The sequence below is a fragment of the Daucus carota genome, chromosome 3, assembly GCF_001625215.2.
Source record: "Daucus carota subsp. sativus chromosome 3, DH1 v3.0, whole genome shotgun sequence".
Classification (NCBI taxonomy): Eukaryota; Viridiplantae; Streptophyta; class Magnoliopsida; order Apiales; family Apiaceae; genus Daucus; species Daucus carota.
Window position 1 is genome coordinate 14,171,898 of NC_030383.2, and position 13,758 is coordinate 14,185,655.

Here is a 13,758-nt window from a genome sequence, read left to right on the forward strand (position 1 = left end):
ACTAGCTTATCTACCATGTATCTAACAAAACCCCATCAAACTACAAGCTAAAATCAAAATCTAGAATACTAAACCATTGAACCCACTAATAATATTGAGAATTAAAAGGGGCTCAATCTAAATACTAAAAAAATGCAAGTTTAAAACATATAATTAGGCTCCTTTCAATCCACAAGTAATTTTGAGTCTCATGTGGTTAGAGAAAGATTTCATAGCCTAGAAGTAAAAGTAAAGAGCAAGATTTAAAAACAATAATGAATACTTGTATTGATATAATAAAAGTGTTTACAAATTTAGATTGCTACTACTAGATCTACTATATAAAAGAGAGGCTACTAAAAATATGAACTCCTAGGTTGGTTGAAACATGATGGGGAGGTGTGTATTTATAGGGGGAAATTAGGGTAGAGGGGGGGTGTAGGTGTCCCATCTAGATGCTTCCTTGAGAATATTCCCCTATGATCCTTTTCTTCCCATCTTTTTCTCTTTTTTGCTTTATTCTTTTATTTCTTCAAACATTTGCAATATTCCTGAAAAAAGACAAATAAACAAATAAATAAGTGAGAACAAGTAATAATTAGGGACTTAAAAATATGAAAAATAAGCACTTATCATTGTTCTTCTTGAACATCATCTTGATTTTGAGTAGGAATGTGTATCGGAATATCCATATTGTTGTCTTGAACTACATGAGGTAGAGAAATAGATTCTTCCTCAAAGACAACATTCCTAACTTTATCTTCCCCCTCAAACACAACATCCTCAAGAAATCTAGCATTTCCCGTTTCGAAAAAGGACTTTGTCAAAGGATCAAAAAATTTGAAATCCTTTGTTTTTTCAGGATACCCAACAAAATAGCAACTAACAGTTCTTGAGTCCAGTTTATTTTCATGCGGCTTATAAGGCCTTGCCTTAGCCGAACATCCCCAAACATGAAAATGATTGAGACTAAGTGTTTTATTAGTCCATAATTCATAAGGGGTCTTAGCCACTGCTTTGCTAGGTACTCTATTCAAAATATATGCTGCAGTCTTAAGTGCATCACCCCATAGAGATTCTGGTAAAGAAGAATGACTAATCATACTTCTCACCATATCCTTAAGCGTTCTGTTTCGTCTTTCAGCAACACCATTCATGCGTGGTTGCCCAGGCATTGTATACTGTGGGACGATCCCGCATTCCTCTAGGAATTTTACAAAAGGTCCAGGACGTTGTTCTCCAGATCCATCATACCGACCATAATATTCACCTCCACGGTCAGATTTGACAGCTTTAATTGTCTTACCACGCTGTTTCTCAACTTCAGCTTTGAAGACCTTAAACACGTCCAAAGACTGTGACTTTTCATGAATTAAATATAAGTACCCATAGCGAGAATAGTCGTCTATGAAAGTGATAAAATACTGTTGACCATTCCAAGAAGCTGTAGGAAATGGACCACATATATCAGTATGTATCAACTGTAAGACTTCAGTACTCCTATTGGCACTAAATTTCCTTTTGTTTGTCTGTTTTCCCTTGATACATTCAATACAACATCAAGGTCTGTATAATCGAGGGGTTCAAGAATTCCGTGTGACACAAGTCTCTCAAGTCGTCCTTTTGAGATATGTCCTAAACGCTTATGCCACAACATAGCGGAATTCTCCTTTGATAATTTGCGTTTTGTACCTCTTGATGTTATGTGCAAAGTTTCATTAGATGAAGCAATTATGTTCAACATATATAGATTATCAATCAAAGAACCAGTCGCAACCAAAGTAGAATTAAGAAAAAGACTAAATTTATTATCTCCAAATGAACAAGAGTAACCGTATTTGTCCAAAATAGAAATATAAATCAAATTTCGTCTAAAAGACGGTACTACATAAGTCTCTCTTAATTCAATAAAATGACTGGTATCAAAAGATAATCAAAAAGTGCCAATGGCTTCAACTAGAACTGCATTGCCATCACCCACATAGATGAATCTTTCAGCATCACTTGGTTTCCGGCTCCAAAGGCAACCCTGCATAGAAACACTTGTGTGAGTAGTAGCACCAGAATCCACCCACCAAGTATTACTAGGCACAGAAGTCAAATTAACTTCAGAACAAACAAAGGTGAAAAGTCTACCTTTCTTTACACGCCAAGCGACGTATTTGGGACATTCCTTTTTCACGTGCCCAGATTTCTTACAAAAGAAGCATGAAATTGCTTGATCCTGAGTCTTTTGTTTCTTAGGTTGTGACCGTCCCACTACAGTCTCTTTATCCTTAGTCCTCTTTCGGTTGTTAACCTTTGAAGTAGTTGCAACATGAGCACTTTCAGTCTTGTCACGCTTCAACCTATCTTCCTCTTGCACACAATGTGAAATGAGCTCATTAAGAGTCTATTTATCCTTCTGAGTGTTATAACTCACAATAAATTGTCCGTATTGTGCAGGAAGAGAGATAAAGACCAAATGCACAAGCAAGTCATCAGACATATCAAGCTTAAGTGCCTTAAGTTTTGAAGCGATGTTAGACATCTCCATAATATACTCACGAATATTTCCTTTAGCTTTATACCTCATCTGAACAAGATCAGCCAAAAGCTTACTTGTCTCAGCCTTTTCGTTTTTTGCAAAACGCTTTTCAAGCTTGTCAAGGAAATCCTTTACAGATACCTCATCGGAGTCATCAAACATTCCGCCCCTGAATGCTTCAGGAATGTTGTGCTTTACCATCATTAGACTTAAGCGATTCGAACGCTCCCACTTCTCAAAGTTCAATTTATCAGTAGTAGAACTTTCATCCGTAAGAGAAGCAGGTCGTTCTTTCCTTATAGCATAGTCTAAATCCATGCAGCCGAGAACTAGCAGAACGTTCTCTTTCCAACTCTTAAAGTTTGTGCCGTTAAGCACGGGAATGGAGTTCATGTTGGCAGTTATATTAGCAGCAGATGCAGTAACTAGCAAATAAGGAAGAAAAAATAAAACATAAGCTCGCATAGTAGAAATTCATGTCATATGCATACAATTCAATCAAAAATAATGAGGCACATAAGACATAGAATTTCAATTACTTTAATTTGTATGTGGGCCATATTAACAAGATACCTAACGCAACATTAATATTTAGTCTTTGGACAGAAATATCAACTTACAAGTGGTACTCTCCACGCAGAAATCAAATATTAATAATAAATTCGGTCAAGTAATAACCTTCCTTTGGGCCGGTATATTACTCACATGAAAAAATTAATAATTATTACATATTTATTTCTGCACGCATGTTTATTTCTGCACGCATAAATAATAAATACACACATCCTAATATTTCAAAATAAATAAATCTACACGTAAATATCACTTTGGCAATATTTTGCTTCAACTCATTTATTCGCGAAATAAGAGGACAAAGAAAAAAAAAATTCTTTAAAAAAAATGTGCCCATAATCCGAAATATTGTAAAATATTAAAAAAAAACATTTAATACTTTAATATTCTTACAACCCCAAAAAAATCATATTAATTAGAAAATAATGATTTAAAAAAAAACAAAAACTTAGCCTAATTATGTTTCGGTATTAATCTTCACGAAACAGAACAGATCATGTGTATCATGTGTATATGAAACCTGTTCCACACGTTGATACCAAAAAATGGCCACATGCTGTTTTTGTTTTAAAACTTTATTCCATGTAATATGCATAGGTCAACACGAATTAACAGACGGTCAGAACTTGATTTACGGCCAGGACTTGCAAACCATTCGCGTGTCACCAACAATAACATATACAAGGCTTAAGGCACATGGATTTACGATATTAAAACTGATTCCATACAAGAAAAAAAAAACAAATAAACAATGCCACAGTAAACCCCTGCCTCCGCGTACTAGCACTCGTGAAACCTCGAAGCAAACAGTATATACATACATACTGATTACATGAAAATTCAATAACAACAAGATATAAATTTATGATTCCATATGCATATACCAAATTTCATATAAAACGGACCGCATCATGGAGAAACATAACCATGTACATAAGCATGCCAAACAAAATTAAACAATCATATAACATATATGATCAACCCCAATAATTCAACATAAGATAGGCTCTGATACCACTTGCATGTTAGATCTAAATATGTAAAACCAAGGATCATCTTATGCGATATTATCAAGGTTACGATAAAACTGTATATCGGAAGCGTACCTGATTCCATAGCTGTAAATAATAACCCGGATTGTGGGACTTGATCTTCTACAGACTTGATTCGCCTCTAGCCGTATCTCGGTCAAACTGATGGGAATTGAAGAGTAGAGGTTGGAACAGCCTTGGGGACTAAAACCATATATTGTTCTTTATATAGAAGCCATATCAGACCCCATTAAGGCTTACTATTGGGTATTACACATTACAAAGCCCATACCGAATAAGATAATTTAATGGCTCTTTATTTTAGACCACTTAATTAGCCCAATAATTAGAATAAACATAATAAATATAATTGTCTTTAATTTGTATGCTCACCTATTATTATTAGATTATTAAATATAATCTAACATCCTGATGTTTGAAAATTAGCTTTCATGTATAAATATAAGAGGTAATTACATATCGAAAGCATAGTTCAAAAACTATTTTGTATCACAACTATAAACAATATAAACTGCACCCTATTACTTTAACCTCCGAAAACAGTGTGCACCCTTATAAATTCGTGCTGTTATTATTAATAATTGAGGACCAACTCAACAATAAAGCAAAATAAACGATCACTTAGGTCCCCACACATATAACAATCCCAAAATTTTTAAACCTCTTTATATATCAAACTCATGTAAAATATAATTTTATAAATTATTTTAAATTTTATATTCTTCTGAATAAAAATTCAATACTTATTACTTATACCAAAAACAAAATTTTATATTATGTTATTAAATTATATTTTATATACTATAAAATTTGTGTCTATGTAATACGACAAGAATCGTAAAACAAAGGGAGGGATGAGAGGAGTATAACACAAAAAATCTAAAAATACATGAAAGAAGTGTAACTCATTAATATGTTAGTGCATAATAAATTTGTATCTCAACAATAATAATTTAAATTAGTATATCAAAAATATTAAATTTTTATTACATAATTAAATTAAAATTTTATATAATCTCGTGCTGGTCACGGCTCATCTATACAATACTATTAAAGCCGAAACATTAAAAGTTTGGTCGGTCGGTACGCAGGCTTTTATACAGACTTTTATAATTAGCGGGCTTCAAACAAAATTAGTGGGCTTCAAACAAAATATAAACAAATCGAAACATAACGAGCTTTTATACGGACTTTTATAATTAGTAGGTTTCAAACAAATTAATGGGCTTCAAACCAACTATAAACAAATCGAAACATAACGGACTTTTATAATTAGCGGGTTTCAAACAAAATTAGTGGGTTTCAAACAAAATATAAACAAATCGAAACATAAAACAAATATACGATCAAAACATAAAACAAATATAAAACTTATTTGACTATACCAAAACTAAAGTCAAACCTCAAAAAATACTATACTATTAAAGCCGAAACATTAAAAATTTGATCGGTTGGTACTTGGCCAAATTATGGGCCTATTTATATAATCAATTATCTTTTTAACTAAATCTATTATCTTTTTTTTATATGTTCTAACTAAAAAAACTCAGTTTTCTAAAAATAATATTGGACAACATAGCAACTACTGTTTTTAACTGTCCACTTTGGAAGTAAAAACGTGTCCCTATTTATCTGTCCATTTATACTTTCAAAACTAATTTAATGATAGTTTTTCAAATATATCTTCATAATTTCAATTTTCAAGGCTTGAGACATAAAGTAGGGGTATTCCACCATTTTCAAGATATTAATTAGAGGTATTTAATGAAAAAGTTTACGCAATCCATTATTCCTTGGTATGTGTTTTTTTCCCCCAAAATGGACATATAAAAAGGGACGGAGGGAGCACCAATTATTCTTTTCAATTAAAATATGTTATTTTTTTTTATATATTTTCTAACTGAAAAAACTCCATCATTTAAAATAATATCGAGAAACATAGTAATATTATAAATCTATAACATACTATTATACTGTTAAATCCGAAATATGAAAATTTCAATTAGTCGGTAGGTCAGTCGAGTTCGGTGAGCCGGTTGGTATTCGACCCACGAACCTCCTCAATTTATAACATGTTATAATATATTTTTTATTATCTATTAAACCAAAACATTTAGGTTAGTATGACGAGTCGGTATCTGGTTTTAAGCGTCTTTTTAACTTAATATGTTTCATACTATATTATTAATTATCAATAACGAAATATTAAAAGATTGATCGGTTGATTTATATCTGATTTTATAGATCTCCATAAATTATAACATGAAAAAAAAACGTATTTTATGTAAAATATATATGTTCAACCTAATTTTTAATTAGCCATTTGACGAAATTAACTATTAAAAATTTATCATCTGTTAAATAAAAAAAATTATCATCTGTTAAATAAAAAAATTATTTAATCATATTATTCTATCATAATTTTATTGTCACAATAATATTAGTTTAAGTTAATATAAATACGATAAAATAGCAAATATTATAACCATCCGTGCATTGTACGGGTTCTTAGCTAGTAAACTAGTATTGTTAAACTAGCAAATAATCATATATTATAAAAAATGATATTTTTTGCAGAAAGCCGAAAGCAGGGGATAAGGGTAAATGATAAACAGACTCCCGCCTAGCAAAGCCATCTTATCAGCTTATCTATTAGAGTATGTTTCATCCCCGGGCCATACAAAACAAAGAAACGCCTTTCCTTGTTCTCTAGCCATAAAACGTTAATGGCGTCCCTTTACTTTCCGATCGTCGGGGCGTGCATGAGTCAGAGTTATCCGAAACGGACGTTAATCAAAGCTGCTGCTGCTTCTTCTTCAGCTCCTCCCAACGTCGATCTTACACCTCTGGATTCCGCCATTGCCCAGGTTTTGTATCTTTTTTAATTTCCATCGAATGTATGCAGGTTCCAAATATAGAAATAGGCTTAGATTTATGTCACTTAATTTCTTTTTTTGATTTTGCAACCTGAAACAGTTTACTCTTAATTAGTTTTTATTATATGGATTGTACCATTAGAGCATCTCCAACTACCGGAAGCCTTTAGCTAAAAGTAGCTAAGCCCTTAGCTAAAAGTAGCTAAAAAATGGGTTCACATACTAAAAATAAAATGTTTTCGCCAACAGCTCAAAAAACTCTTAGAGCATCTCCAACCATCTAAAGCCCTTGGCTAAAAGGTGAGTTGGCATACTTACAATAAAAAAATTTAGCCAACAGCTCCAAAAACTTAACTCCAACCATGCTCACCTGTTGTCTATAAATTTAGCCAACCTCTTATGGATGGCTAAATTTGTCGAACCTCTACAGGTCTGTAAGAAAATCTGTAGGAAGATTGTACATCATTTATTACCATATTGAATTGATATATTCTATTTTAACAATTTAAAATATTAATAACATACTATTTTTAAATTATAGCCAACCAATATAGCAAGTACCGTTGAAGTAAAATGTCTTACAGGTTCAGCAAATTTTACATAATGTCTTACAGGTCCAATTTAGCCAACGATTATAGCCAACGCCATTGGAGATGCTTTTAGAGCATCTCCAACCATACAAAACCTTTGGCTAAAAAATGAGTTGGCATTCCAAAATTAAAAAATATAGCCAACGTCCTGAAAAAATAGCACTCCAACCACACTAATCTGTTGTCTATAATTTTAGCCAACCTCCTATGGATGGCTATATTTGTCGAACCTCTACAGGTCTGTAAGAAATCTGTAGGAAGATTACACATCATTTATTACCATATTGAACTGATATATTCTATTTTAACAATTTAAAATATTAATAACATACTATTTTTAAATTATAGCCGACCAGTATAGCCAATACCATTGAAGCAAAATGTCTTACAGGTTCACTAAATTTTACATAATGTCATACAGGTCCAATTTAGCCAACAAATATAGCCAACACCGTTGGAGATGCTCTTACTCTAACCATACCGAGCTGTTGTCCATAATTTTAGCCAACCTCTTATGGATGGCTAAATTTGTCGAACCTCTACAGGTTTGTAAGAAATTTGTAAGAAGATTACATATCATTTATTACCATAGTGAACTGATATATTCTATTTTAACAATCTAAAATATTAATAACATACTATTTTTAAATTATAGCCAACGAATATAGCCAATACCATTGAAGCAAAATGTCTTACAGGTTCAGCAAATTTTACATAATGTCCTACAGGTCTCATTTAGCCAATGATTATAGCTAACGCCGTTGGAGATGCTCTTACTCAACAAAGAACACCTTTAAAAAGAAGAACGATATGAAGTTGAGTGTATAATCTCAACTAAAATTTAAATTAAATTTTAATTTTAAGCTAACTAATCTGTCATTATCAATAATAATATTATACAGCATGTTTAACAATAAATATGGATTAAAAATAACATGATTCTATTTAAAATTCATCACCTTGAATATTTATATATGATTCTATTAAGATTCTGTTATAGATTCTTTTGTATTGATAATTTGGGTGAGATTGGATGTTAGAATTCATATACTATTAAGTTTAATTGGTGTTTAACTATGTTACTATAGTCTTTATAAATTATATTTTATGAAAAATGAAATATTATGATAGTGTTCTTTGTTTTTTTAAGCTTTCTTTGAATAGTACAACCATATATATGTAAAAGTGATTGTTATCAACAATTATCCATGTTTCTAACGGAAAGACCAAAATCCTAAAATGAGTGTCTAAACCATGTTATCGCCACATAAAAAAACAGGTGTTGTGTCTTTCAGTTATAAAATACAGCGGAAAGATTGTTATAAAAAGTGAGTATCATGACTCGGACCCTGTGTGTGTGTATATTTAACTAATATAACTTGATAAAAGAAACTAGTCTTGTCAATCTATATCCTCCTGTATAGGATCCATTGTATCTCACTCAAAATTTCGAATTACCTGTATTTGGTACATTGAGGCATTTAATTTCAGGATAAATTTTCAGATAAGGATGATTGTAGTTGGAGGTGGTGTTTTGTGTGAAATCTCTGAAATCATGTAGGTGGTATAATAAAAACATAAGTAAGGATTATGGTGGGTTGGAGATGCTCATATAGCACAATTATATTCATTAGAAAGTCTTAAAGTACGGCATGTATTTTTTTATTTTTTGTTGATTTATGGTAGGAAATATTTACAATCCAACAATTTTGAGTAAAATATAAAACCACACCCATTAAGAAAATTCAATCAATCTGAATGAGAAAAAGTTAAGAACACGATATCCAAATCTATGCTAATCGCAACCAACAAAACAACCACCAGGAGCCAATCCCATTAAAGTGTACACTACTAAAAAAAACAATCCTTAAAGACCATACTCATGGGATGGTAAGACGGTCCCACTAAAGGCCAGTCAAGAAGTTCACAAAGGCCAATGCTGCTAGAGACCAATCAAGAAGTTCACCAGGACTAATACCACTGGAGGCCAATCAAGAAGTTCACCAAGGCCATGCCAGTAGAGGCCAATGAGGGATAAAGAGAGAGGAAAAATTCTCACCAAACATGTTTGGAAAATTATTTAGGCACATGTAAATGATAATAAGGGAACTAATACAATGGAGGAAAATTTTCACATATTCTCTAGTAATATTATATGTTAACGGACATGCGCAACCTCCTTGAGTTCTAAAATATGAGCCCCTGATAAAATAGTAAAACCAAGCCATTTGGTCATGAGTTGGACACTTAACTATTGGGCCAACTCGACTTGATGAAATCACAAATAGACATAATTCAAGTTTGAAGCTGAGAATGCTTACAAAATTAAACGAATAAACCATTTCAGCTTCAGCATGGCAATGAGCTGTGTTAATGTAGCTTCCCCTCTGGTGCAGAAAGATAGTGATGCAGTGAAAGAAGCATTAGATCAGCTGAGGGAAGCAGGTTGGGCAAAGCAGTGGGCCTCTCAACCAAACATCTCCCGTCGTACGGTTAGTATCCTCGAAGTGTGGTGTATTGAGCAACTTCCACGCAGTTATTAGAGTCACAAACCTGTGCATACATGTACAATAAATTGTATCTGCTTGTTTGCAAATTGAGTTCCATAAAGGTTGCTTTTTATAGTTATTGGAATTTGAGTTATCTAAATAATGGATCTAAGACTGACGATCCTCACGATGATCATTACATGGATGATACACAATATAGTTGGAATAATCACATTAATAGTTGTATTGACATTTATCTTGAGTCTCAAATCTTTATTAAATGTATGGGTAGGGAACAGTAAACTCACAGCTAATTTACTCGTATGCTCAGACTTTTCTACGTGAGCTGACAACTCTTGGAATCAAGAATGCGGAGAACCTTGCAATCCCAAGTGTTAGAAATGATGTAAGTTTAGCATTCAATTATTCTACGTAATATTTAGGATCATTAAAGCAATATTAAGATTTCTGTTCTTTGGCTGGTCTGAAAACCAGCCCTCAAGTTGTGTTACTAGATGAGTCCTCAAGTTGTGTTACTAGATGAGTTTGGTCATTAGTTCATCTGCTAAAGTTTGAACCTCGTCTAAGGTTTAACTAAATGTTCACTTTGGTGTATTAAGTGTTCTAGATTTTCTTCTGCTGTTGTCTTCAGTACTTAGTTCCTCAGTATCTTTTATTTCATTAATTTTCTGCAGTGATGCAGGCTGCTTTTCTTACCACAGTAGTGGGAACAACAGGGGCTTTAGGTACTCTTGCTGGCCAACTTCCAGGGGTAACTTCATATTCGTATCCTCGGTACATACACATTTTTTATGGAGTAAATTATACTATCTTGTATTAAAATATGGTTACCCATTAAAAATTAAATTAAATATAATATCACCATATTAATGCAAATATGCAATCCAAGCCCCCCACCATACTGATCAGTATATGTATACGATCTCTTCTCTGTCTGCACTTCCTTTATAAGCTCTCATGCATTTATTACATTGCCTTCATGTTATGTCTAATGTAATTGCTGGAATACAGGTCCGTCAGCTAACTTACACATCTGATAAACGTTTAGCAGATAAATCAAACCCCCAAAAGCTTAATTTTATATGCAACCAGCAAGCTGACTCTAGGCAAATGACTTTATATTACACTCTCACCTCCCTTACTGAAAATCATTGTTTTCTTGTATAAAAAAAACTCAGCAAATAAGTGTCTGTGAACATTCTTGTCATGTTTTATTCTTATCTAATGTTTTGTGTGTACCATCTAGAATGCAAGTGTCATGTCGTAGTTATCCGTGTTACACATATTACAATCCTGAAGTGTAAATGAGCTTATGCAAACCAGAGATTCTCGTCATGAATTATTTAATTTTTAATCTTTATTTTGTTTGTTCCATCTAAACTTGCACCTATTAATTATGCTTGCTACACATACTTGTTCCAACACTGACTAGTATATAAATTTTCATCTAACAGGATTGGGGATTCTTTGTGCCTTATTTGATTGGGAGTATATCGTTAGTAGTTTTGGCTGTTGGAAGCACCAACCCTGGGTAAGTCAAATCTAACATACATCAGCATACAGCATCTTAAGCTGTTGTATTAGTGCGGTGTGTTTTGAAGTTTTCTTTGAGATTAAATGTTTAATTCTGCGGACTACCAAGTCCTTCCAAGATTGAATGGTTGTAAAAGCTAAACAAGGACTAACCAAGTATCTCATGAAACCTCGATTAGAGCTAACTCATGAAACCTCGATTAGAGATAAATTTTGCATGCTTTCTTTGTAGGCTTCTTCAGGCTGCCATTGGGGGATTTTCAACATTTTTTCCTGATTATCAGGACAGAATAGCTAGACATGAAGCTGCTCACTTTTTAGGTGCTCTCTTTGAAAATTTCACTGATATCACGAACAACAAAATGCACCATGTAAACATCTCATCACACAATCACACTATCTTTTTTTATTAACAATAAGATGTCAGATGCTGTTACACCTAATAAAATTCTGCATTTGTGATAATTTTGTGTGCTAATCCTATCAAATCCCCAAAAGTTTGATAGACTGACACTCATGCATAATCAATTACTTGAAATTACAAGATATGCTGACATGTGTTCTTTGTACAACTGGTTGAATTTCGGTAGTTGCCTATTTGCTTGGCCTTCCGATACTTGGATATTCATTGGATATTGGGAAAGAGAACGTCAATCTGACTGACAAACGACTGGAGAAAGTGATATATAGCGGGCAGCTTGATGCAAAGGAGCTGGACAGGTATTTATCGCCATTCCTTGAAATTCTAAATTATAGATTGCCTAATGTTATTTACCTGAAGCTTAACCCTCTATCTTCTAGAGTACTCTGATCCCTGTGTCCGTGCCTCTTTGCAAGTGTAAAGCTGGTGTCTAATCTAAATTGTTTAGTTCCCGAGTTGTGTAGCTTACACTAATTTTATTTTTTAAATCTTATAATTCCTTACATGAGGAGAGGTTTTCTGAATAACATCAGTCTCTCATGTCTAAGTCTGGTAATTATGTGAGAAAAACGAGAAGAAGATTTAGCTGCGACTCATTGGAGTCTGTGAAACTGCAAGGCCAAAGATGGTCAATTGAGTTTAGAAAGTTGAACATCAAGAATACATGAATAATATAGATTGACATTTGTTCCCAGATTGGCAGTTGTAGCCATGGCTGGATTAGCAGCAGAAGGTCTCAAATATGATAAAGTGGTTGGCCAATCTGTTGATCTTTTTACTCTTCAGGTTTGTGAATACCATCAAATTATATTCTCAGCTCTATAGAAGTTGTGATTAGTAAACATAGGTGAATTTTTTTCTTCTTCAGAGATTTATTAACAGGAGCAAGCCAACAATTACCAAAGATCAACAACAAAATCTAACAAGATGGGCAGTATGTTACTCTCTTCGTTTATAATTCTCTACAGAATTTTGCAACAAAAGAGGTTTCGACTTTCTTGTTTCTACTACACTAATATACTGACAACGAATCATACTACGTGCAGGTTCTCCTTGCTGCATCTCTCTTAAAGACCAACACGACACGACATGAAGCCCTAATGGCAGCAATGTCAAATAAAGCAACCGTTTTGGAGTGCATTGAAGCAATTGAGAAAGCTGCATAAACTTACAGTTTCGTGGAGCACATTTTACAAATGATATAGATTACACCAGAATTTACAGGAAAATGATCAACTTGTACAGCTTTTTTTTTTTCCCCAGTCATAAAAAAACGACCTGCGAACTACTTAATACTTAATATCTTGTGCAAAGACTTCTTAAAATGCATGAGAATGATTGTTTTTTGTGCTGTCAAGATGTACATCAATGATTGTTTTTTGTGCTGTCAAGATGTACATCCGCCAGAATATACTCTCCACAAAAATATGTTCTATATTGAGAAATTTCCTTCATTAATCAAAGAAAACATGAAAAACATCTTTAGACAATAAAATTTCAATATCTGAAAATAGGAAAACCCTGATTTTGATTTCCAAAAGCACCTGAAACAGGACTAATAAATATATTATGATTTAATCAAACTTTAAATCATCATCAAAAAATTGGCCATGCAAAAAATTATCAAATGCAACAACAGTAAACAAATAATAAAATAATGTTAAAAATTAAATTATAAATAATAAATTTCGAACCAT

General features: G+C 32.9%; 1 protein-coding gene across 1 annotated transcript; it reads left to right on the plus strand.

The window, feature by feature from the left end:
• The first annotated feature begins 6,743 nt into the window (after positions 1–6,743).
• LOC108214197 (uncharacterized) lies at positions 6,744–13,412 on the plus strand. Its single transcript, XM_017386043.2, has 10 exons — positions 6,744–6,998; positions 9,994–10,089; positions 10,418–10,492; positions 10,790–10,858; positions 11,562–11,638; positions 11,873–11,961; positions 12,231–12,360; positions 12,757–12,847; positions 12,930–12,995; positions 13,108–13,412. Exons 1-10 carry the CDS (start codon positions 6,858–6,860, stop codon positions 13,225–13,227), a joined length of 954 nt encoding a protein of 317 aa, XP_017241532.1. The 5' UTR covers positions 6,744–6,857; the 3' UTR covers positions 13,228–13,412.
• The last annotated feature ends 346 nt before the right edge of the window (positions 13,413–13,758 follow it).